Here is a 26,160-nt window from a genome sequence, read left to right as displayed (position 1 = left end):
ATTGTTTTTTGCTTAGTTGAGGCGATACCTGAAAGAGTTGATTGGCTATAGGTAACTAATCCTGACAATTGATTGGCCACAGTGTTCAACAGCGCGTATGACATTTAGGTATCATGGCGGCGACGAGCGAAGGGAAGAAATTGGTGCGCAGTCCTAGTGGGCTTCGCATGGTACCAGAAAACGGTGCTTTATGCAGTCCCTTCTCACTTGATGAGCCCCAGTGGGTTCCCGATAGAGAGGTAAGCTGTGCTTCTGTGTGTTTTAGCAGCAGTCTGAGCGGATGTTTTAATTAGTGATTATTATTGCTGGGGCAGGGCTGCAGCTGAGCACTCGGAGTGCCTTGGAGTCTCCTACCCCAACGTGGTTTGTTAATGTAGGAAAATCTGAGGTGGAACGGCAGAAATGCAGAACTATAACGGAGCAGAATTTGTCCTGGGATTTTCATTGAAGGTCATTGACCTGAAACGTCAATATTGTTGCTGTCGTGGCGTGAGGACATTGAGCATTTTCAGTTTCTTTGGAAAATTTTGTACCGAATCTGTAGTGTTGACACAGCTGTAAATATTAGTGGCTTAGTTAGCCGAAACGACATCGAATTCGATGTGTTGTCGATCATATGGGATGTGGTCTTTGTTTCAAAACAAAGATGAAATGACGTCTGTTGAAATATGCTGTGATCTTGTAACAGACGAATTTTTTTTTTTGAAAGCGAAGAACTTTGGATCTATTTAGTTTGACATGGTTTTTTAAAAAACATTTAAATAAGCCGTGATCAGGCGAAGAGACTGCACTTATTTTGTCAAGTATGCTTAGATTGATTTTTACAGTTCATAATTTACTTATACAAACTCTCCTGCATCGTGTTTACATCTTTCTATGTAAATTATGCCAATTTAATGTCGACGTGTATGCACTTTTGTAGTTTGATTTATTCAACTGGACAATATAAACCCGGAAAAAAACATAGAAAAAAACATCGCTTCAAACGAGAAGTCCCATCCTGTGTTTTTGCTGTGAACTTGAGTTTAAATACTAGTGATAAATAGTATATTGCTCTATGTAGATATACAACGGTGTGTGGAAGATTATACACACACAATAGAGTATGCTTTATATGGTCCTACATATAGCCCTACACAGGACTAGTTTGAGGATCTCCCTCTCCCTCCTATATGCTAATTTGTCATCACCTTCAGCAAACTAAAATATGGCAATGGAGCTGTGCCCAGACTTGTGGTGCACCTGGGTTGATGGTGATTGTGGAAGAGATGTTGCCAATCTGTACTGATCGGGGTCTGCAAGTGAGGAAATTGAAGAGCGGAAATATTTTGTAATTTACCATTAATGACTGTGAGTGTAACTTTGAAAAGTAATGTGTAAATGGTTAATTCCTTAACACAGGGAATAAAGGTGGAAAATGTAGTAGGTATAGTGAACTGAAAATGGGAAAGGCTCTCAACATTATAGAAAGTGCAGCAGAAGGGTACTTGGGACAAATAGGTGCTAAGAAGTAAAACTGATGCATTAATGTTGTCTGTAAACATAGGAAGGACCACTGGTATGTTTGCAGGTGATGCGTCAACATTGTGAACATAGGAAGTACCACCAGTGAGCGCTAACATTGCCTGTGAACATAGGAAGGACCACCAGTCTGTTTGCAGGTGATGTGTCAACCATGTCTGTGAACATAGGAAGGACCACTAGTACATTTGCAGGTGATGCGTTAACATTGTCTATGAACATAGGAAGTACTACTAGTACGTTTGCAGGTGCTAATGAGAATCATTGGTCTTTTTCCATAGAAGGATAGTTGTGGGTGCAATAAAATATTGATCGATTGGTGAGATGAGCAGAACAATGGCAGATGGAAATTTAATCCTGATGTTTGAAAGTGATGTACTTTTGGAGGACTAATAAGGGGAGGACAATGCACAATGAAAGTTAGGGCTTTCTAATATTGAGGAACAGATGGACCTCCATGTACAAGTCCAAGACAAAATGACGAAGAAGGTACATGCATTTCGTGCCGTCATTAGCCAGGGAAGTTATAGTACAATTTTCAAATATTGGTTGGGTCACATATGGAATACTGCGTACAGCTTTGGCTCTCACAATATAGAAAGGATGTGGTTGCACTGGAGAGTGTGCAGAAGAAATTCGTGAGTGTGCTGCCTGGGTTAGTTGGTCACTTGTGAGGAGAGACTGGGTAGGCAGATTGTTGTCTTGGGGCAGAGGTTGAGGCCCTTCCCTGTCCAAGGCACACAAAATTTATAAGAGAGGTGTTGAGGGTAGGAAACCTAAGGCAGCGATAAGTAAACCTAGAGGGCAGAGATTTGGAATTAGAAGTTATTGGAGTAGCTGGATTCTGGAATGCACCACCAGAGTAGTTTGTGAAGCCAGATAACCTCTCAATTTTTGAAAAATATCTTGAGGTCTTGAATCGGCAAGGCTGCTTACCAAGTACTAGTAAATGAGATAAGTTTAGATACTGTATGTACTTGACAGAGTTGAAGGATATGGTCCTACAACTTTAAAAAATAGTTTATTTATTTTGGTTTTGTTTCTCATCCAACTTTTTGCAATCCTGTCCTTATCAACTTGAACTCAGATGACCAACTTCATTTTGCAATTTCCTTTACATTCAGATTGGCAACAACGTCTCTGCAATCTCCACCTGCACAGGCGCATCACAAGGCTGTGTGCTTAGCCATGCTTTACTTATGATTTTGAGGCTAAGCACAGCTTCAATGCCACACTTAAATTTGCTGATCACCCTTCTGTTGTTGGCCGTATCAGAGGTGGTGATGAATCAGCATTTAGGAGGGAGATTAAAATCTGGCTTAATGGTGCCACAGCAAAACCAAAAAGCTGATGATTGACTTCAGGTGGAAGAAACTGGAGGTCCAAGTGCCAGTCAGAGGTGTTGGAGGATCAGTAGTTTTAAGTTCTTTGGCAATATCATTTTGGAGGATCTGTTCTGGGACCAGCACGAAGTGTCGTCACAAGGAAAGCACGGCAATACCTCTACTTTCTTACAGATTTGCACAGATTCGGCATGTCATCAAGAACCTTGATGAACTTCTATATGTGCACAGTGGAGAGTATTTGGACTGGTTGCAACTCCACTGTCTAACAAAACCCAACAAAAAAAATGGTTGCAGCCCAGTTCATCACAGGAAATGTTTTCCCCACCATTGAGCATTTCTACAAGCAGCACTGTTACAAGAAGGCAACATCCATAATCAAAGAACCCCACCACCTAGGCTATGCTCTTTTCTTACTTCCGTGGTCAGCAAGGAGGTATAGAAGCCTTAGCTCCCACACCACCAGGTTTAGGAACAATTATTATCCTTCAATCATCAGGCCCCTGAAACAGTGTGGATAACTTCACTCAATTCAACTTTGAACTGATTTCATAACCCATTGTCTCACTTTCAAGGACTCTGCAACTCATGTCTATGGTCTTCTCTATTTATCTATTTATTTATTTGTATTTGCACAATGATTGTTTGTCAGTCTTTGTGTGTAGTTTTTCATTGATTATGTTGTATTTCTTTGTTCTACTGTGAATGCGTGCAAGAAATTGAATGAGTGGTATACACTAACTTGTACATACTTTGATATTAAATTTACTTTGAAATTTAAGCTTTGTTTTTGTGTTTCTAGCATATAATTTTGAAGCCTAAATTTGGCAGGTACAGAGAACTGAAAATAAGAGAAGGGTCTTAAAATATTGGAGATGGTGAGAGGGTAGTAGTCACAAGGCACAGAAATATCACTTGACAGGGAAAGACATACATTAGCATTGTGTATGAATATAGGATGTATGATGTAGTAACTTTGAAGATTATTAGTGCAGTAGATGGAAATGTGGTTGTAGCTACATGATAATTGATAATTTGGTTGGATAAACGGAGAATAGCAGATTAATGGAATAGGCCACTTAATGCCCTATTGGATCAACATAATCTGTAAGGCAAAGTGTTCCCATTCTTGCACATGAATGTCCTTTGCTTTACAATCAATACAGAAACAAGATTTGTTAGTGTTCAATTAAGATGACAATTAGCTATTAGACAATTACCTGTAGAATACAGTTGCTTATAAATTAAACAAAAGCTGCATAATATAAAATTTCCAGAAGGTCCAGTCAGAAATAAAACTACTTGGTGGTCAATTTTTGACGTAAAACTTGTCTCTGATGTCATTTGTATTTCTATTCCTAGTGCCCCAGATGTATGCAGTGCGATGCAAAATTTGACTTTCTTACCAGGAAAGTAAGAGATTTTGTATTTCTTGCCAATTTATTGTAGATTTTTTTGGTCTTTATTTGCTGGCTTCCACTGGCAAATAAAGAAAAATGCTCAACCCAGAAAAACAGTAAACTTATTTTGCTGCAATGGGATTGGATATTGTGTTGTTTACAGTTAGTATGATATCCTTCTGCTTCTAACACACTAAATTGATATTTTTACACTTTCTGCATGTTGGTATCACATTAGCATTCCTCTATGTAATTTTATATGTAGAATTACTCAACACACACAAATTGCCGGAGCAACTCTGCAATCAGGCAGCATCCAGGGAAGGAAATGAATATTCGATGTTTCAGGCCGAGACCCTTCGTCAGTACTAGAAAAGTGGGCAGAAGCCAGAATCAAAAGATAGGGGGAGAGGTTGGGGGGAAGGAGCTTGGCCATGTTCCTCTAGCATTTTTTGTGTGTTGATCCAGATTGCTGTAGTCTTTCTTGTGTGTCCAGGTAAAATCAACTGTCTGCGTACATAACTGATGAAATGATCATTACTAATCTGTTTAATTATACTTGGCTTCATTAGTATCAGAATCAGTGTGTGCTTTATTCCTATCTAGTCCTTTCAACCAGACCTGGTGTTATGATTAGATTTTTTTTAAAGATTAGCTTTATCTGTCACATGTACATCAAAACATACAGTAAAATGTGTTGCTTGTGTCAAATTAAATCAGCGAAGATTGTGCCGGGCAGCCCGCAAGTGTCATCATGCTTCCAGTGCCAATATAGCATGTCCACAACATGCTAACCCTTTTGTCTTTAGAATGTGGGAGGAAACCAGAGCACCTGGAGGAAACCCACATGATCACGGGGAACATGTACAAACTCCTTACAGACAGCAGTGGGAATTAATCAGTGACTGATTTACAGCTGGCACTGTAAAGCAATTGAGCTACCAAGCTACCAACCAGTTAATAGGGCAAAAATGAAAAGGAAATAGAATATGTAGTCTTCAAACAAAATCTATATTCCAAATGCTCATGCACTGGAGAATTCCAGTGTGAATCCCAAATTTCTGACTTATTTTTTTCTGTATTGCTAGATCCCACATTTGTAAGTACAATAAAGGTGTTTAAATATTTGCTTGACACTTGGCATTGCCTACGGAATACATTTAAGAATTAAATCATGCACTCAAGTGGCATTTCCAAAAATTTGATGTAAATCAGTTTCTGTGATCCAATCCAATCACACCTGTACTTTAAATACTGCCCTATCTCTAGCATTCTGACTGGAGATCATCATCTTTATGTTACTTTCATACAGAACTCAGTGTTTAATCTGGTACAGTAATAGTTAGCTGCCCATTTCAGTAGGCCATTGAATGCAAGCAGCTACAATTCCTATTGTATGTGCTGTGGGCAAATGAATATACCTTTTTCCTACTGGTTTCACAGGGATTGCAATCTTCCCAATTCCTGAAATGAGGCAAACAAATACTGGAGTTTATAAAGTATTGTTTTAATCTGGTGTATTCATTGAATCTGGAACATAATTTAAAATTTTTTCAATATTTGTGAATATTAAATTAACTTTGAGTTCCAATGACATTTTTGATTTTTTTTTATTCAAACAATCCTGAAATTTGCAGCATCACTGCAGGAGATGTGGCAAATGCTTTTGTGACAAATGTTGCAGTAAAAAGGTACCTCTTCCACGGATGTACTTCATAGACCCTGTGCGGCAGTGCGCTGAGTGTGCGTTGATCTCCCAGAAGGAAATGGAATTCTTTGACAAACAGATTAAGGTGCTCATAAATGGTAAGAATTGTTTTCTTCAAGTAAGACTTTTTGGTGACCTAAATTGTGACTTTAAAGGAACTTTGAAATTTATGAATGGAATTGATATGACTTCTTTTGAAATTTTTTGGAATGAAAGTTGTTGAAATACAGGAATGAATAAGACTAAGACTAGAAATGTTTAACATATTGCAAATAATTTGAAGTTTAGGTCTGTGTTTTAAGTTTATTGTCATTCAACCACATGCATACAATTAAATGAAACTATGCTTTATGGCCAAGGTGCAAAACACGGTACTGTACACACTGCACATACAGTCAGAAAATTAATATCAGCACAGGTCACTGAGTGGCATAATTGAAGACTGACAGATTGACAGAAAGTGCGAGATAAGACAGTATAATGTCACTGACACTATTATAACAAAAACAGGCAGTTGTGTGTCTATGTGCATTTTACACAGTGCCAATAAAAAGAGTATTCACCTCTTCTCCCCCCCCCCCCCATGGAAGTTTTCATGTTTTACAACATTGATTCACAGTGGATTTAATTTGGCTTTTTTGGTACTGATCAATTCTTTCATGTCAAAGTGAAAACATTTCTACAAAGTGGTCTAAATTTATTACCATTATGAAACACAAAATAATTGCCTAATTACTCCCTTCAAGACAGTATTTAGTAGATGTACCTTTGGCAGCAAATACGGCCTTGAGTCTGTGTGGATAGGTCTCTGTCAGCTTTGCACATCTGGACACTGTAGTTTTTCCCCATTCTTCTTTACAAAACTGCTCCAGTTCTGTCAGATTGCATGGGGATCGTGAGTGAACAACTCTTTCATGTCCAGCCACCACAGGTCTGGACTCTGATTTGGCCACTCCAGGAGATTATGATTTGGCCAGTCTAGGAGATTAACTTTGTTTTTAAACCACTCCTGTTGCTTTATGCTTGGGCTCATTGCCTTGCTGGAAAACAAATCTTCTCCCAAATCACAGTTCTCTTGCAAACTGTATCAGGTTTTCCTCCGGTTTTCCCTGTATTTTGCTGCATTCATTTTACCCTCTACCTTCACAAGCCTTCCAGGGCCTGCTGCAGTGAATCATCTCCACAGCATGATGCAGCCACCACCATGCTTCACAGTAGGGATGGTGGGTTTTGCTTACGCCAAACATAGCATTTAGTCTGATGGCCAAAAAGCTCATTTTGGTTTCTTCATACCATAAAACCTTCTTCCAACCGACTTCAGAGTCCCCCATATGCTTTCTGGCAAACTCTAGTCAAGATTTCATGTGAGTTTTTCCTCAACAGTGGCTTTGTCTTTGCTACTATCCCCTAAAGCTCTGACTGGTGAATCACCCTCGCAGTAGTTGTTGTATGTGTAATCTCTCCCATCTGAGCTACTGAAGCTTGTCATAGGTCTCTTGGTGGCCTCCCTCACTAGTCCCCTTCTTGCATGGTCACTTAGTTTTTGAGGACAGTCTGCTCTAGGCAGATTTACAGCTGTGCAATATTCTTTTCATTTCTTGATGATTGACTTAACTGTACTCCAAGTGATATTTAGTGACTTGGATTTTTCTTATATCCATCTCCTGACTTGTGCTTTACAATAACCTTTTTGCAGAGTTGTTTGGCATCTTCATGGTACAATTTTTGCTAGGCTACTGACTCACCAGCAGTTGGACCTTCCAGATACAGGTGTATTTTTACTTCAGTCAATTGAAACACCTTGACTGCACACAGGTGATCTCCATTTAATTAATTGTGACTTCTAAAACCAATTGGCTGCACCAGTGATCTGTCTGTCTGTGTCTTGTTTTATGGTGGCTGGCACCCAGCCACCTTCTGCTCCGGAGTGTGCCATAGACGTACATTCTAAATCCCTTCACCCAATACATATATATAAGTGTGTGTGTATGTATATGTATGTGTGTGTGTATATATAAAAAAAATCTGTCTCTCCTCCCCGCCCCCCCCATCCTCCCATCTTTGGCCATCCTAGTACCCTATTCCTGTTTATCCGTCATATCCTATAAAAAACCCCTGTACCCCTTAAGAAAGCTAAAAATACCCTAACCTCTGCTCTCTCACCCATGCCCAGCAACCCTTTTAATGTGAATTCCTGCACCCCCAATTCCCTTAGTTTAATTCTCATCATGTCTCTCTTTATCCCATACTTGCTGCAACTCAGAACTACATGTTCTACTGACTCCTCTTCCTGACATTCCTTACACAATCCTGTCTGGTGTTTCCCTATCATTTTCAATATTTTGTTTAATGCACAGTGTCGCAGCCTTAACCTAGTCCACACAGTTTCCTCTCTTCTGTTTCCACTACCTACCCTAGTACCTGCAACACTTTTTTATATTTGATATAAATGCCTCCCTTTCCCCTCCCTGTCCCATCTTTCTTGCCACATTTGGTTGATTTTTTTTCCCAGATTACACACTTAACCTCTGCTTTACTGATACTAATGTGCATTTCTATGTTTTCTTTCTTTAATGCCCTCTTTGCCAACTCATCCACCCTCTCATTCCCCTTTACCCCTACATGTGCTGGAACCCATAGAAATTTTACCTGACCTCCCTGATTTGCAATTCTTGCAACTAACTGAAAGACTTCATAAAGTACATCTTGCCAACTGTTTGTGTGAAAAGACCTTAAGCTTGCTAGAACTGAGGATGAATCTGAGCATATCAATGCTTTGACTTCTCTGGCTTTCTGCACCCATTGCAACGCAACCAACACTGCCAGCATCTCCACTGTAAACACCCCTAACTTATTAGATGTTCTTCTGATTCCAATTTCTTTTGCTGGTATAACCACCCCAAACCCTGTCACTCCTGTTTCAGGTTCCTTCGCACCAGCCATATAAATGTGAGTATAATCACTATACTTTTCCATCACATGACAGTTAAATGCATTTACCAAATCAGTTTTATATCTTCCTTTCCTTTTTACCTCTAACAAATGCCAGTCTATGTCAGGCCATACAAGCTTCCATGGAGCTACAACCAGATAAACTACTGAAGGACTTATCCTTAGGTCAAACACTCCACATTCTTTAGCAATATCATTCCCTACCCGACTAAAGGTATCCCTCTGAAACCTCCCATTTTCCCAGCACTCCTGCAACACTCCTTTAGCAGGGTGAGAATCATTGTGCCCCTGCAAGTTAGCCCAGTAGTTTGCCATCAGTTGCATCCTTCTTAGTTCCAAAGGCATTACTCCCATTTCTACCTGTAGGGCTGACACTGGTGATGTTTTAAAAGCCCCACTGCACACTCTCAAAGCCTGAGCTGAATCACATCCAGTTTCCTTATAAGAGACCTAGCTGCTGATCCATATACTATATTTCCATAGTCCAACACAGATCTCACTAAAGCCACATACATTCTCTTCAATGCTGAACAACTTGCTCCCATTCCCTACCAGTCAAACATCTCATCACATTTAATACTTTTGTACATTTCTCCTCAACTTTCCTGATACGGTCTGCCCATGTTAATCGTGAATCAAATATAACTCCCAGAAACTTAAATGATCCAACCCTTTCTAATTCAATCCCATACATCCTTAACTTCTTCCCTACCTCAATTCTTTTCCTGGTAAAAAATACAGTGAGTTTTTTCTACTGAAAATCTACATCCCCAATCATAACCTCACTCTACCACTTCATCAATTGCTTCTTAGTTTCCTGATTATATGCTCCATGTTCCTGCCCCTTTTCCACAGGGCCCCATCATCCGCAAACAGTGACCACTGGTACCTTTGTGAAGACACCATTGATCATAATGATGAAGAGTAACGGGCTAACCACACTACCTTGAGGTGTGCCATTTCCCACTATGTACTGCTTTGATAATTCTGATCCAATCCGAACTTGAATTTTTCTACCGAACAAAAAAATCTTTAATCCAATTAAAAACTCTCCCACCAACCCCCTTCTTGTGCAGTTTAATTAATAATCCTTCCTTCCACATCATATCATAGGCTTTTCCAATGTCAAAAAACACTGCAACTATGGATTCTTTATTTGCCTGGGGCTTCCTTATTTCAGTCTCTAACCTTATCACTGAGTGCATGGAACTCCTTCCCTTTCTAAAACCACTCTGATAACTTGCCAGCATTCCCCTCTTCTCAAGCTCATATGACAACCTTTCTGTTATCATCCTTTCCATCATCTTACATATATTTGATGTTAATGCTATTGGTCTGTAGCTAGTAGGTTTTGATGGATCCTTGCCAGATTTTCTTATTGGAATTACTACTGCTTCTTTCCATGCACTTGGTAATCTTCCCTCCTCCCACACTCTGTTATAAAAATGCAGCAACTTCAAGAGCACTCCTTCTCCTAGTTTTTTTAGTATCACAGAGCATATCAGATTGTTCCCTGGGGAGGTTGGTCTCGATCTCTTTATTGCTCTCACTATTTCTGCTAACGTAAATGGATCATCAATTATATCATCTGTTCCTTCCCTCCTGTTTAACACACCTGGGTGTTGACTCATTGTTCTTTCCTTTCTCCTTCTCCCTTCTTCAGACAAATTTTCTGAACTGTGTATCTGTACAAATGACTTGCCCATGACCTCAGCCTTATCCCTACTGGAGACTGTCGTTTCCTCCTCAGATATCATTACTGGATATTCCCATTCCCTTCTATCTCCTCCCATCCTCCTAATCGTTCCTCATACCCTCCCACAGGTGTTGTTTTTCCTATTTTGTTGCAAAAACTCCTCCAACTTGCCCTTTTAGCTTGACGTATAGTTCTTCTCTCCACTGCCTGTGCTTTCTTATATTGAACCAAATGCTGCATATTATGGGTTCTTTTAACTAGCCTGAATGCTGTATTTCTGTTTTTTACAGCCTGACAACATTCCTCTGCCCACCATAGTAACTGCACCAGTGATAATTTGGTGTGTCGGATTAAAGGGGATGAAATTTATGCAGTCAATTGTTTTATGTTGTATAGTTGTAATTAATTTAGATCACTTTGTAGAGATCTGTTTTCACTTTGACACAAGAGTTTTTCTTTTTCTGTTGATCAGATCCAAAAAAGCCAAATTAAATCCACTGTGACCCAATGTTGTAAAATAATAAAACATGAAAACTTCCAGGGGGCGTGAATGCTTTTTATAGTGTGTATGCATGTGTGCGTGCCTCTCTTCCCCCCCCCCCCCCCCCCCCCCAGGGTTCAGTGCAGTATCGGTGCTGTTCTTAGTAGTGTTCTCTTCTGGACCAAGAGCTCATGTGTTGTGCCCCAGATTTGTTGGAACCACTCTCCTAGTCCAGGTGTCACAGGTCCAGGTGCTCCTCTCACCACCGGGATCACTCTGGCCTCAACCTTCCACATCCTTTCTATCTGCTTTTTCAAGTTCTGGTATTTCCCCAGCTTCTTGTATTCTTTCTTTCCGATGTTACTGTCATTCAGGATTGCCACATCTGTTACTATTGCTTTCTTCTGTTCCTTGTCCAGTATGTCTGGTTGGTTGGCCTGTACCTGCTTAACAGTCTGTATTAGGAAGTCCCACAGGATCTTAGCTCTTTCATTCTCCATTACCTTCTCGTGTGTTTCCCATTTGGACTAGGGAGTGTCCAATCCACACTCAGAGCAGTTATTCCTGTACACAATTCCTGCAACTTGGTTGTGCTGTTCAGTGTATGCTGTCCCTGCTTGCATCTTGCACCCTGCTACTATGTTGTAGATGGTTTCAGCAGATTCCTTGCACGGTCTGTGTCTTTTGTCTTGTCTGGCGTGATAGGCCCCTGCTTCTATTGCTCTTGTGCTCAGTGCCTGTTCTTGTGCACCCATGAGTAGTACCTCTGCTGTCTCTCAGCCCTGCCATTTCCAGCCATTGGTAGGACTTTCTTACGTCAGCCACCTCTCATATCTGGTGATGGTACATCCCGTGCAGTGGCTTGTTCTGCCATGGCCTCTGGTCCCCTGGCTCTGTTACACTGGCTTCTATTTCATAGCCTCTGCCTGCTGTCTGAGGTATTCTCCTAGCAGTTCATTCTTGAAGGCCATCTTTCTGACATACTCATGGATGTTTCACATTTCTTCCAGGACTGTGGCCTTGACACATCCAAGTCCCTGTCCTCCTTTATTCCGGTGGGTGTACAGTCACTTGATGTTGGACCTTGGATGGAATCCTTCATGTATTGTTAGTAGTTTCTGGATCTTGATATCAGTGGCTTCCAGTTTGTTCCTTGGACAGCACACTATTGCGGCTGCGTATCTGATGACTGGTTGACTGGTAGGATGAATGTGTTGATGGCTCTGATCTTGTTCTTCCCATTCAGCTAGCTTTTTAGGATCTGTCTCACTCTTCGGAGGTACTTGGATGTTGCAACCTTCCTTGTGTCCTCATCTTGGTTTCCATGTGCCTGCAGGATCCCCAGGTATTTGTAGCTGATGTGCCCCGAGGTGAGGTTCGAACTTGCATTCCCCGTGTACAAGGTGATGCTATTACCTGTGCGCCATCTGTGAGGTGGGGTTTGAACTCGGATTTCCCGATCAGCTCACTCTGCAATGTTGCTGTGTTGCATCGTGGTGTCTCCCAATTCAGAATGTGATAGCAATCCTCTGTTGACAATGTTTGATCACTGGTAACCAGTTGTTGTTCTATGAATGTGGATGACAATCTTTGTTGTTGCCAGAGTCCACAAATGCAGTTGATGTATCCTTTCATGTGGGTTGTTGTTGTTAAAGTAGCATTCCATTAGTTACATGTTGTCCAGTCACGTCCATTTTATGATTTGTTCCAGCAGCCAGTTTCTCGCTAGGTGGTCCTGGTTCCCTAACCATTAGCACGGACCTTGTTAACCTGGGCAATGTCCGAGCTGGCATGACTCTTTTTGTTCTTGTCACTCTCATCAGGAGGTTTTTGTGGGCAGATGTAGCATAAGCACGAGGGTCCTGCCCAAGACCCCTACCAGGCCGTCTCCACCGGGACCTTGGAGACCGGACGTTTTCTGGTGTTGTGTGTATATGTGTCTCTTTCTGTCTCTCAATAAAACATGTAAAAATGGACAAGTCAGACAGACTGTATGTGTGTGCTGGGTGGCAGCAGGATATGAAGCCTAACAGCCTGGATGCAAAAGCCGCTACTCAGCCTGGCAGTTCTGGATTCCTATGTTGCAGGACCTTCTGCTGGAGCAGGAGGTCAAAGACATCATATAGTTATGTTATAGGCTTATCCTAAACGATTCCTGTGTACACCATCTATATGGTGTTATTGTGAATATTTGGGCTGTTGGGTGCCACACAGCCAAAGTTCCATTCTGATCTTAGCACAAGCATGTGTAGAGTAAAAGTCGCTGGATGGATATTGGAAGTAAAGGGACAGTTTCACTTACGATATTTTAACCCAGGATCAAAGAGCACATCTACCCGAACTTACTCAGCATGGGTACAACGAATGGCGTTATTATAAATGATTGGGAAGCTGTTATTGTTTTTGTATAATGTAGTTATGGTGTATTTGATACTTATCAACAATTAACAGCTTAATTACATTTTTAAGGTTGACAATTTGAGATCTGGTAAGATCATTGGCCTCGTGCTAGATGGTGAATGAATGGTGTCAGTTACTCATTGCATTTACACAGACTTTGAATGGTAAAATTTGATTGGAAATTAAAAACAGTGTGAATCCTTCACCATGGGATCTGGAGTCCCGGAGAAAAGGGTCATGCTAACTATAACCCGTCAGAGGAAGAAAAGGCATTGGTGACACTAACCAAGAAGTAGAGGTTAATTTATCCTTCTCATACACATAGATTAATCTTCTCATAGACAGCAGGAAACATTTGGAAAAAGTTTCACTTGTATTTGCATGGATAAATTCCAACTTTTTAAGGGCTGTTTATTGTGCATTTCTGGTGATTACCATAAATCACACTCCTGACTCTTTGTTTTCAAGGGGCTACATTCCTTGTAACTTCTAGTTTCTTGGAGAAAAGTGAGACAATGAGTTGTCGGCTGTCAAACAACCACAGGTAAATTCACTGTAGTAAAATGTTCTGTGTCACTGGTTTGCAACTCTTTAAAAACAATTTTTTAAAACTCTTAACAAATCTTGCAACTCTTTTAAAAACAAATCCCTATGTGTTGTGGGGTCCTTCAAGATATCTGCAAAACTCCCTTATTGAGGATAACGTGGCAGTAAAGTTAACTTTGGGCAAAAGAGATACTTTGAGCAAGGTGGATTGTATTGTGAGGAAAGATTGGGCAGACTGTGCTCGTATTTGTTGGAGTTTGAGAGGTGAGAAGACTTGATTAAAAGCTGTAAGGTTGCATTGGGTCTTGAAGGTGGATATAGAGGGGATACTTTTCCTTCTGGGAGAATCCAAGTCTGGTGGTGGGAGGGAGAGAGAAGAGGGTAGTGACAGTTTAAGAAATATAATGTAGTGAAACCTTTTTCCTAAGAATCACCAGTCTTTGAAATGCTCTTACTCAGAAGGTTGTGGACAGTCTTTAAATGTTTTAAAGTTTGAAGTAGAAAGATTGTTAATGACAAGGGGCGAAGGGTTAGTGGTGGTTGATGGAAACGTGGAATTGAAGCCATTATATTGGTGGAGAAGACTTGTTGGTCTGTTCCTAGTTGGTGTAGAAAATTAGTCATTCTATCAAAACTATATGCATGGGTAATAAATGTAGCTGTTGTTTATGGAATGCAAAGGACCAGTATATTTTTAAAATGAATTTAAAGGATTCTGAATTAGCCTGGTGTTAAGCAATTCTTGCTTTCTTTAACTGTCAATTACCACAGAGTCCAAATCCACAAAGTTGTAATGTTGTCTGGAAAGGAGCTGAAGAGCTCCGGAAATTTCCCAGTACATTTCCCAATGTCTGTACTTTGAAAATGTTTCATACCTTCCTAGCCTGTTCTACCACTCTATAGATGCAGTGACATAGAAAACAATGCCTCAGCTTTGGGTTGTTCATTGCGAATGTGATGTAGAACCAGGGAAATTGGCAAGGTTCTTGCAGTTTTGCAATCATTTCTTCAAGCTTTCAGAACAGAACTAAGATGGTTAGTGCATTTTTTAAAAAATATGGACATCATTGGCAAGTTTAGCAGTACATTTCCTGTCTTTAGATGCTTTGGGAGAAGGTGGCTGCCATCTCAACTTCGCAGTGTATTTGATGAAAGTACACCAAATAGGCTTGGAGTTTCAGATGATAGAGAGTTCGCAGTGCATTTTTAGGTCACAGTCGTGTAATTTGGAAGGGAACCTGGAGGTAGTGTTCCAAAGTGCACCTGCGGCCCATGGTAATAGAGTTTGAGAAGTGCTTTTGGAATAATCCATGCAAGTACTGCTACTTGCAGGTTGCAGCAGCTCATTTCATATACTCACCGCCCTCTACCTTTGCCCCCTAGTGTTGACAGCATTCTCCATGCTAAGGTTGGAGCAATTTCTTTTATGAAGTTTGCTTGATTAACAGAACAACTATGCTTGTCAAAAGAGGGTGGGCATTCACACCCGGCTCCTGACAAAACAAAGCTCTGCTACAAAGATGACTGCCATTTTTAGCACTGAATGCATCTAAGTGCTAAATGAAATTGCAGAGTAGGCCAAACTTGCTATGAGACAGAATCCTTCATCTTGGGAATTAACCTAATGAACCACCTTTTCAACTGCTTGTAATGCAGTATATCAGAATTTTAAACCAGGAGACAAAACAGTTTTTCCATACATCTATATTCTGTACAATTGTAATAAGAATCCCCATTCTCCTTGCAGTGAAGACCAATTTTCCACTTGCTTTCCTAATTAGAGTGGCTGAAACTCCCCTAATTTGTTTTACAAGGACTTGATATGTAACAGGATTTTGAGTCCCACATGACTGTGTGGCTAAGCACAGCTCCAATGCCATGACTGTCAGTGGCTAAATCAAAGGTGGTGACAAATCAGCATAGGACAGAGATTGAAAATCTGGCTGAATGGTGCCACAGCAACGATCTCTCACTGCATGTCAGCAAGACCCAGGAGATGACTATTGATTTCAAGAGGAGGAAACCAGAGAACAATGAGCCAGTCTTCATCAGCACATCAGAGCTAGAGAGAGTAGGCAACTTTAAATTTCTCAGTGTTATCATTTTAGAGGACCTATCAGGCCTAGCAAATAAGTGCAACTATGATGAAGGCTTGGCAACACTTCTACTTTCTTGGAACTTTGCAAAGATTCGGCATCACATCTAAAACTTTGACAAACTTCTATAGATATGTAGTGGAGAGCAATGTTCCCTTTAATTCGTAATGACCAGTGTGCACAAAAAATCTTGTGTAGTGCAATGTTTTGCCCAGTAACAATGTGCGCACTGAATAACTTCTTCAATAAAAACGATATAAATAAGCCAGTTCTAAAATCTGGAGACAGATCATTGCAAACTCCATGTTGTCAACTCTGCCCACATCAGAAACCAGAAAAGGAAATATGATTGTGTACGAGGTAGAAGGTGACGATCTTTTAAATTCCTTTGTGTGATAGTAGCAAACGATGTGTGCAGACGTATACGCGCACACCTTACAGGGAACATTGGTGGAGAGTTTTTTTTCAATCTTTTTATTGATCTAAAAAGAGCATATATCCAAAGAGAAGTATCTCAAATATATAAATAACAATACATAAAGAAGGTGAAATAAATATTATCAAAATCATGCATAGTATTACTCTGATATAGAATGTATAATAAGGAAAAAGATAATTGATTCTCCTCTTATCAATTCATGAGAGTATACTGACTGGTTGCCTCATAGCCTGGTATGGAAACACCAAAGCCCTTAAACAGAAAATACTACAAAACTTAGTGGATACGGCACGATCCATCATGGGCAAAGCCCTCCCCGCCATTGAGCACATCTACAAAGTGCTGCCACAGGAAAGCAGCATCTGTTATCAGGGCTCCCACCACCCAGGTCATGCTCGCTTCTCTCTGCTGCCATCAGGAGGGTGGTACAGGAGCTTCAGTACTCACACCACCAGATTCGGAAACAGTTAATACTCCTTAACCATTAGGCTCTTGAACCAGAAGAGATAACTTCTCTTGCCCATCACTGAAATGTTCTCACAACTTACGAACTCACTTTCGATGACTTTTCATCTCATGCTCTCTAATTATTGCTTAATTTTTTTTCTTTTGCGTTTGCACAGTTTTTTGCAGATTGGTTTTTTGTCCATCCTGTCAGTATGGTCTTTCGATTCTATTTTGCTTCTTGGATTTACTGAGTATGCCCGCAAGAAACTGTCCAAAGACGTCCTGATTAGCAGAGTAATTCATCATTGTAAATTGTCCTGTGATTAGGTTAGAGTCAAATCGGGTGTTGTCATGGGTTACTGGGTGGAGTGGTTTGAAGATTTGGAAGGACCTATTTCTGCGCTGTCTCTCTAAATGAATTAAAAATTGTAATAAGTATGTTTCTTTTTACAAACTAGTCAAGTTATCTGTAACCAGATCATGATTTTTTTGCATTTAAAGGAAATAGAAAAGCTCATGAAGCTCACAGTGGTTCGAATGTAAATGCAGATATCATCCCTTTCCTAGTGGTGTGAAAATAACAGCTGAAATACAATTGTGTGATTTGAAGTTTAGCAGGGTAGTTAATATTTAATATAGAACTGAAGACTTAAAATATAAGTACCAGTGTTTCCTTTGAATCATTAAAAGTAGAAGCACTAAAGGTGACCAGTATTTTTCTGGAGTATCTTAAATTTTCTAGTTGTTACTGCAAGGAGAAGAATCAGATCAACATGTATAAGAGGTTATAAGCCAACGGTACTCTTTCTAGATATCTTTTCTTGGTTTGAAGTGTAAAATATTCTCTATTTCAACTTCTGTCATTTTGAGTCCAAATTACCAACAGCCACAGCAACTGCTGATGTGGTTAGGCTACTTGTTGGCATTAATACTTTAAGACAATTTGGCTTCAATACAGACTTGGTGTAAAATCATACGTTGAGCCGCATATACATTTTGATAATCTGAGATGTATCATATAGAGTAATTTTTACTAATTTCGTACTTCAGCCATATGGGTAAAGTGTTTGTGGATAGGAAATGTCAGGAGTCTGATTTTTGGGAACTGGCAAGGGCAAGTGGGTGAAAGCCAAGAAAGCAAAAGGTGAGATGTCTGGATAGTTTGTTTGCTGATTTGATTTTATAATGGCAGTCTTCAAAATATTTTAGTTCAATATTTTTATTTAATTATTAATTTCAAATTTTGCTAGGTATTTATATCTGGATGGAGAAAATCACTTTGAAATTGAAGTTGCTCGGATTATAAATGTTCAGGTGCTGACTGAAGGTTTTACTCCTGGAGGTAATTTTCAATATGCTAATTACACAAATAACTGATTTCAGCCGTAACAACTTTGGTAACTCTAATTTCAGAGAAAATACTGCTTTAAAGATCATTGGTTTAATGATAGATTCTGCAGCTGGAACTGATGGGATTTGTGATGAGAAACAGGTTGGTCGTTGGATAGAAATGATCTCTGTAGGAATTGCCATTAGTTCAGGTTAAGCCCTGTAGGTCAGTGTTTTTGTTTGGACTGGTTGAAATGTGAAAAGAATAATAGTTGACGTGGTGTCCATAACTAAACAATGGATTACATTGACAACTTTAAAATTAGCAGAACATGGATTGCCTTTATTTTCTAAAATATATCAGTGAAATGGAATTTTAAAAATTTAATTTTGGTTTGCTACCTTAAAATTATGATTTTTAAGTTAGGGGTATTTGTGTGCTGAATTAGATGGACGACGTATTTTCCTGATTAGAATGGCCTGAAACTAATCCTTCTTTTCAATGCCTGCTGCTGCTGCCTATCATCTTGAAACAGAAAAAGATATTCACACTTACACCAGCCTACTGGAGAACCCGTACATTACTGAAGGTTAGAAGTATGATTGTAAAATTAACCCACAGTGTGCTGATTTTCTAATTGTGTTTTGGAGTTTGGCTTCTAATATACCTTCTGCTAGTTGCTTTGTGAATGATGTTTTTCCTGTGAGGAATAATCAATGTAGTTTCAGTTGAACTAAACTCAGTTGCTGAATCTGAGTTTGCAATGCATTGTAAATTACAAGATAAACTCCCCTAAAACTAAGCATTTTACAGTGTTCCCTCTTTGCTTGCTTTTATATTGCATGAGCTCTTTGCTGCAAGTAGAAATAGTGGCATTATGCTTCCAAGAATATTATGTTAATGTCTTATTCAGCTTGCATATTTCCATCTTATTCAGCATATGCAATATCAAACGTAGGTGACGTCCACACTAGACCGGATAATTTTGAAAACGCTGGTTTCACGTAAAAATGATAGGCGTCCACACCAAGAATTTTCGAAAATACTTCCGTCCACATTAAAACGGGTAGTTAGGCAAATCTCCTCTTACTGGGCATGCGCAGGACACACAGAAAACAAGCGAAGAGGAAATGGTATACTTGGTGCACCTTTGTCCAATTACAGACTGGAAAAACTTAAACGGAAATTGCCAAATGACGGACAGCTGTTGGCTCTTGCGCAGGAGGACTTAAAACTAAAAAACCAAATACTGGAGCGTATGGAGGCAACCGACAGGGAGTTCACGGACAGTATGACCCGGCTGGTGTTGAACATTGAAAAACTGACTAACTCTGTTGCAGAGGGATTAGCAGTGATGAGGAATATGATGGCTCTTCCCCCAGTACCAACACCTTCCCCACTCCCACAGAGGGGTCACCCTGGAAACACTTCCCACAGCCATAGTCTCTTCACTGATGAAAGGGATAACAGGTTTTTTAAAACCTCCGGTTACCCCGTACACACTACAACGCCCATCTGGCGTTTTCAGATTTAAACACTCTGGAGAACATTTTAGAAAAGCTCCGTTTTCAGGGGAGGAAAATGCTGTTTCAGTGTGGATGGAGGGTCAAAACGAAGAGAAAAATCTTTGGATACGGATTTATCTGGTCTAGTGTGGACATAGCCGTAGACTGGACAACTGTTTTGCAGAACAGCTATGCTCTGTTGTTATAGCCATCTTGCATGCCATTTCAAATCCTTTCCCCATTCCCACAACAAACATGTTTGTTCTCAACCTTCTCCATTGTCCAGGTGTAGACATATGCAAACTAGAAGAACATTATCACTTATTCCATCTAGGTAGCTTACAGACCAAAAGTAAACATTTGTATTTTCCATTTTAAAGTAAACTACATTTCCCGTATTCCTTTCTCCTCTTCTGCACTTCTCACCCCCTCATTTCCACCTACGTAGATAGAACTATTAATCACACACTATACCTCCTCTCCCCTTCTAGTGTGTTCCATTTGGCCATTATTCTTTTATCTTGTTCCATTTATCAGCTTCCTTACCAGATTCCAACATTTGCAACCTCTTGTGTTTCTGTTTGTTATCCTCTCCTCTCACCCCTACATCTATTCCCATTTTTCTGTACTACCTATTGTCCACCAATCACTCTCCAACCTTCACCCCTCTTCCTCATCTACCTGGATCCACCTGCCCATAATGTCCCTCCTCATTTGTTTCTGTCGATCACCTTCCTATCCTGCCTCGCCCTTCCTATCCTTCTCACCTCTTTTATACTGGCTATCTTCCTTGTACACTGTGTCCTGATACAGGGTCTCAACCTGAAATGAAAACTTTCTCTTTACCCTCTCGGATGCCATTTGACTCCGAGTTCCTCCAGTTTTTAACTCCACACTCAATATCTGCAGTCTTTCTTGTTTCCTGTAAAATGGTGATGCTCATAATTGAATACCTTGCATTTATTTTGGGCTATTTGAAATCTTACTATTAGTGGGAAGATACAAGATCTACTTAACTAGAAAACTATCTGAAATGATTCTGGACTCTTTTGTTAGGTTAAATACAATGGTGGTGCACCGAGTTGTTTTGATTCAAGTGTCTGGAATTCTTGCCTAGATCACCACTGCCCAAATTTGAAGCTAGTTCCTATCATATTTGGGATTTCTTCGTGAGGATGGGTGTGAGAAAGGCCAGAGTTCCTATAGCTGGTTATTTGCTTTCTGATTCTACTGAATATATAGGTGAGAGAAGGAAGCAAATATGATGACCTTGAGTAAAAGAGGCGGTGAACTTATTTCCCACTAATCGGCCATCTTTTCAGAGTAAAAAGTGGCCATTAAATTTTGCACATTTTTATTTGGGGAAAATTCATAGTGGAAATGTTTTGTAACAAAAACACATGGTTTTATGATTTTTTTTTATTCTTTGCAGTCTTGTTCTTAGTCACCCAATCCTGTAAACTCATACTTGCTCTATTTGTAATATAGATAGTTTTGATTAATCTGACCAAATTTTTGTATCTATTCAGTAACTGAATGACATATTTTATACTAAATTACATTAGATTCATATTAAATCCTGATTTTAAAATTTCTATATCTATAGGATGACATACTTGAGTTAAAGGAATATAAAACGGATATGAATTGTATCACAGGAAGCATTATCCATGAGGCAGAGGAAACAGCTGTGCTGAGTTTCTGATCTGGGATTGTTGTTTCTTCCCCCTTTTGTCTTTATATTCTGGGATATGGTGGGGGAGGGTAGTTAGCACAACTTGCAAAGGAAGTATTCATGCAAGCTTTAAAATAGAAATTACCGGAAAGGAAATTTTAGTAATTTTTTATTCTTCTCAGAGGGGAAAAGTTTTTTGGTGAAGTTGCTATGTTGCACAATATGATCATGCAAGCCTAATTAGCAGTTCACTTTTCAACCAAATTTATTTTAATCTGTAAATTTCAGGTGGCAATACTCGTGCCACAGGGATGCTGATCCAATACAAAATTTTGGGGTCTCAGGAACCAAAACAGCTGAAGTTAAGTGCATCTGATGATTTCAATAGCAACAAGAAGATGGCTGTTGGTTGGCTGGCTGCTATGCACAAGGTGAAGTTTAATAAAATGTTTTGCATATTCAAAAGACTCAGTTTCCATTAACTTAGAGCAAATGATTTATTTTGCTCTAAGTAATAAAGTTAGAATTGAAATGACAGTAATGTAAAATTCAGTTTAGAATACAGGCAAGAGGATGTAGGGGAATATCTGTCAAATGGTTAAGCATAAGGAATATATTGCCTATTTATTCAATTTCGTAATCTCTGAATCTGAAAGGACATAATTAGTCTCATTTCGAAATTAAAGCCGACTCCTCAATGGTTTGCTTATTAGCCAACTTTAGAAAAGTAGTAGGTGAAAATACCCGGCGATAGCAATAACTTTTATAATTTTGACTGATTTATTGTTAGAGATTCCAAAAGCCTTGGCAAAGTAAATGTTGACAGGCAGGAGATGGCTTGTCTCTTAAAGGTGACTTGCATTTTTGGAGGGACAAATGAGAAGAGAAACATTGTTAACAAGAATGAGGTTGGACTGCAAATGCCACATCCCTAAACCTTGTGCAGTTTGTGGCGGGGGGGGGGGGGCAGTAAGTGGAAGGAAGTCTTCCTCTGGTGTGGCGGCCAAACTGATCACAAGACCGTAAAACATAGGAGCAGAAGTTGGCCCATTGAGTCTGCTCCACTATTCCTTTCCGATTTGTTGTCCCTCTCAACCCCATTCTCTTGCCTTCTCCCCGTAACCTCTGATACCCTTACTAATCAAGTACCTACCAACTGTTACTTTAAATACATTCAGTGACTTGGTCACCATAGCTGTTTGTGGCAATGAATTACACAGAATGACCATGCTCTAAATTCCTCTTCATCTGGACTAAAGGGATGTCCCTTTATTACGAGGCTGTGCCCTCTGGTCCTAAATCCCTTTCGATGACTTCAGTGCCAAGTATGGAAAAGAAGCAAACAAAATTCTGCAATTAACCTGAGAAACACAGATCTGGTCTGTTACCTCAAGACACCTTGAAGGCAGACATCATTGAAGACATTCAACATCAATTTTTTGGCCATTGAGGAAAAACAATTTGAAGATAAATTCAATACCAAATGCACAGTCTACTGTGCAGCAATAATCTGTCCTCCACTATGCTTCCAAAATCAGTAACATAAGCAGACTAATGTTAGGGTTGTTCTCTGCATTTAGGCTACAACATTCATTTGGGAAAGCCCTGAGAATGACTGGAATGTTCTCACTCAGTGGAGAAAGAAAATAATTGGATGGAGAACCTCTGTCTGCAGAACACAAAGCCCAACAGAAACAGAAGTAGCATGTTACTTACTTTACTTTATACTTTGTTGCCAAACAATTGATACTAGAACGTACAATAATCACGGCAATATTTGATTCTGCGCTCCCTACTCCTTGGATTACAAATATTAAATAGTAAAAATTAGTAAATTAAAAATTAAATTATAAATCATAAATAGAAAATACAAAAATGGAAAGTAAGGTAGTGCAAAAAAACCGAGAGGCGGGTCTGGATATTTGGAGGGTACGGCCCAGATCCGGGTGAGGATCCATTCAGCAGTCTTACCACTTTTAAACTGCCTCAGAACCCACAAGTTGAAGGGGAATGTTGGAGAATCATTCTCACTACTGACATACCATATGTATTAGATTATTCACTTCAATGGAGCCCATGGGCTTGCTGGAAGTATTGAGAATGAGAATAGGCCACCAGTAAATGGTCAAGATAAAAAAATTAACATTTTCCAAAAAGGAAAAGTCGAGTTAATTTACTTAAGAGATGCATTATGGTAACAGACCCTTCCCAGCTGGTGCTACTGTGCCTACCCACTTAGTTGGAAAATTGGGAGTCAGTGAGGTAATAGAGTACATAAGTATAAGTGTTTTCAGGAAATTGGGAAAAGGCCAGAGCAATAATTCTGGTCAAGAAAATATTAATTATCTAAAACAAAATACTGGAAACACTTCATTTTACTTTCTACAGTGCTATTTGATCCCTGCAATTGTATTTTCAGGGTTTGTATTTCACTCATTAGTTGTATTGTTACCCAAGTTAAAAGGCAGTAATTCATGTTCCAGTAGTCTGCAAATGTAATCCAGGATGATACTTGAGTGCACAAACACAAGGAAAGCTGCAGATGCTGGAATTTCAAGCAACACACTTAAAAGTTGCTGGTGAATGCAGCAGGCCAGGCAGCATCTCTAGGAAGAGGTACAGTCGACGAAGGGTCTCGGCCTGAAACATCGACTGTACATCTTCCTAGAGCTGCTGCATTCACCAGCAACTTTTATGTGTGTTGCTTGATATTTGAGTGCAGTATTTATCTGGATAATCAAGAATACAATGGTATGAATTGGAGAGCAGGGGAGTCCTGGCCAATATTTGGCTATCAAAATTCACCACTGAAAGACTATAATCCAATTAAAGTTGCAAACTGACAGACTATATGTAAGGAATTGTTAATACTTATGATAATGACCTCTGCCCAATTTGAGGATTTTGTGGCACAGTAGAGACATTCATATTACTAGCCTTAGCTGTATTTAAATACTGATACCAAATGGAAGGAACCTTTACATTTTCTTGCAACTATGACGGTTGTACATAATGCAGTTTTTTTGCATAGTGAAAATTGAACTGTACCATTCTTTCAACCCATCCCACAAATCATGATTATCTCTATCTCAATCAACAGGCAGCAAAGCTTCTATATGAATCAAGAGACCAGTAACCATTTCAGAATCCTGAAAAACAAAGAAACAGCTGCCAGCCTGAAGAGGAATGGAAAATACTTTTTCCTGCTCTGGAATACAGTCAGTTTTTAGTACTTTTGTATTAATGATTTTTCTGAAAACACTTAAAAATGCAGCAAATTTCAGGACTATTTTTGGTGCATTTAAATATTCAGTATAGTGCAATATAAATTTACAATGTTTTAAATGTAACCTTACATTTAAATTAAACTTGCTAAATATTAATCTATTTTTTAATCATTAACTGAAAACTGCACTGCAGTATTTTGCAAATATTTTAATGTTGAAGTGTAAGCTTCTAATTACAAAAGTAGAAAATTGTTTGTGTAGACTTCAGTTCTGTATTTAGCAGGTAGTTTTGACCTGTGACTGAAGATTGAAAATGTTTACATTTAATTTTAATAGCAGGAAATGCTGAAGCCCACAAAGTGCCATCGTTTTGCTTGGATTTTATATTGTTGCTTTTCCTTTCCCCTAGAATTTAATTGATATACCAAAGGAAACCCCTCCCCCATTGTGGATGCTTTGCATAACCCTGCTTATTCCTGCAATTATGTATTGATAGGTTAAGAAAGTTATTGGATATTAATGTGTGAAGTCTGTAGCAACTGCATGAAAAAAGCTGGATTGTTAGAAGTTACTTTTGAAGTACTAAAAGTTGCAGATGAGGTAATATTATACCAGTTTGTTGAATGTTCTGGAAACTGAACATTATGTATAAACCTAACTTTTTATTTCTTTGATTACTCAAGTATTGCATGTAGAGTCTGAATTTGAAATTTGTTTTTGATGCAACCTGGGGTATGGGTAGAAAGAAGGGAAAGCAGACCAGCTGTTAAGTTTTCTGGACCAAATATTATAATTTAAGTTCTGGTTATGTACAGGACTCACCTTGACTAAAATTGTATTTTAAGTTTGTATTCATTCTAGATAAATATCTAATCTTTGGTCAGTTTCAAGCACCTTCTGTATAATAAAAAAAATAAATTTAAGTTTGGGGTGATTAAACAAACTTGTTTCTTACTTCTGGCCAAACAACTGGCCCATCCAAATAGCTGAAAGACAGGTATGCACATTTTCCATGAGCAGTTTTTTTATTTGGCTTTGTAATGAAATCTTTTGATGCTGAGCAAAATTAAGTAGAGTTATTTATTTTACTGGTTGATATAAAAACATGGCAAAAGACTGTCGTGGCCTCAGAGGAAAAGGAGAGGCACACACAATGATGCAGGAACAGTTTCTTCCCCTCTATTTGATTTCTGAATGGACACTGTACCCATGAACACTACCTCACTACTTTTATTTCTATTTTTGCTCTATTTATTTAATCCATTTAAAAAAATATATATACTGTAATTCATGAGTTTTCCATTATGTATTGTAGCCACAAGGACAATAAATTTTACGGCTTATGCTGGTGATATTAAACCTTGAACTCCAAACAATCCAGTTTTCAGTTTAGG

General features: G+C 39.2%; 1 protein-coding gene across 5 annotated transcripts; it reads left to right on the top strand.

The window, feature by feature from the left end:
- Nucleotides 1–15: 15 nt before the first annotated feature.
- Nucleotides 16–26,066, top strand: zfyve21 (zinc finger, FYVE domain containing 21). 5 transcript variants are annotated; one of them, XM_072269857.1, is made up of 9 exons: nucleotides 21–239; nucleotides 4,227–4,277; nucleotides 5,902–6,070; nucleotides 13,970–14,045; nucleotides 18,280–18,371; nucleotides 18,895–18,948; nucleotides 21,828–21,970; nucleotides 23,120–23,239; nucleotides 24,640–26,040. In XM_072269857.1, the coding sequence occupies exons 1-9, from the start codon at nucleotides 114–116 to the stop codon at nucleotides 24,673–24,675; spliced, it is 867 nt and encodes a 288-aa protein (XP_072125958.1). In that variant the 5' UTR covers nucleotides 21–113; the 3' UTR covers nucleotides 24,676–26,040. The 5 variants fall into 5 exon arrangements, with proteins under 5 accessions (XP_072125965.1, XP_072125958.1, XP_072125972.1 ...); XM_072269864.1 differs by lacking the exon at nucleotides 4,227–4,277 and having other exon boundaries at nucleotides 16–239; nucleotides 24,640–26,066; XM_072269871.1 differs by lacking the exon at nucleotides 18,895–18,948 and having other exon boundaries at nucleotides 26–239; nucleotides 24,640–26,034.
- Nucleotides 26,067–26,160: the final 94 nt, after the last annotated feature.

This window comes from Mobula birostris, chromosome 1 (assembly GCF_030028105.1).
Source record: "Mobula birostris isolate sMobBir1 chromosome 1, sMobBir1.hap1, whole genome shotgun sequence".
Lineage (NCBI taxonomy): Eukaryota > Metazoa > Chordata > Chondrichthyes > Myliobatiformes > Myliobatidae > Mobula > Mobula birostris.
This window is presented reverse-complemented; position numbering and strand designations above follow the sequence as displayed.

Bases quoted from the DNA above. Each gene is read 5' to 3' on its own strand.
- zfyve21 (XM_072269857.1), top strand. From the start codon at position 114: ATGGCGGCGACGAGCGAAGGGAAGAAATTGGTGCGCAGTCCTAGTGGG. The intron at 6,071-13,969 runs GTAAGAATTGTT...TTTGTTTTCAAG, and splicing joins GATTAAGGTGCTCATAAATG to GGGCTACATTCCTTGTAACT. The intron at 18,372-18,894 runs GTAATTTTCAAT...ATCTTGAAACAG, and splicing joins TGAAGGTTTTACTCCTGGAG to AAAAAGATATTCACACTTAC.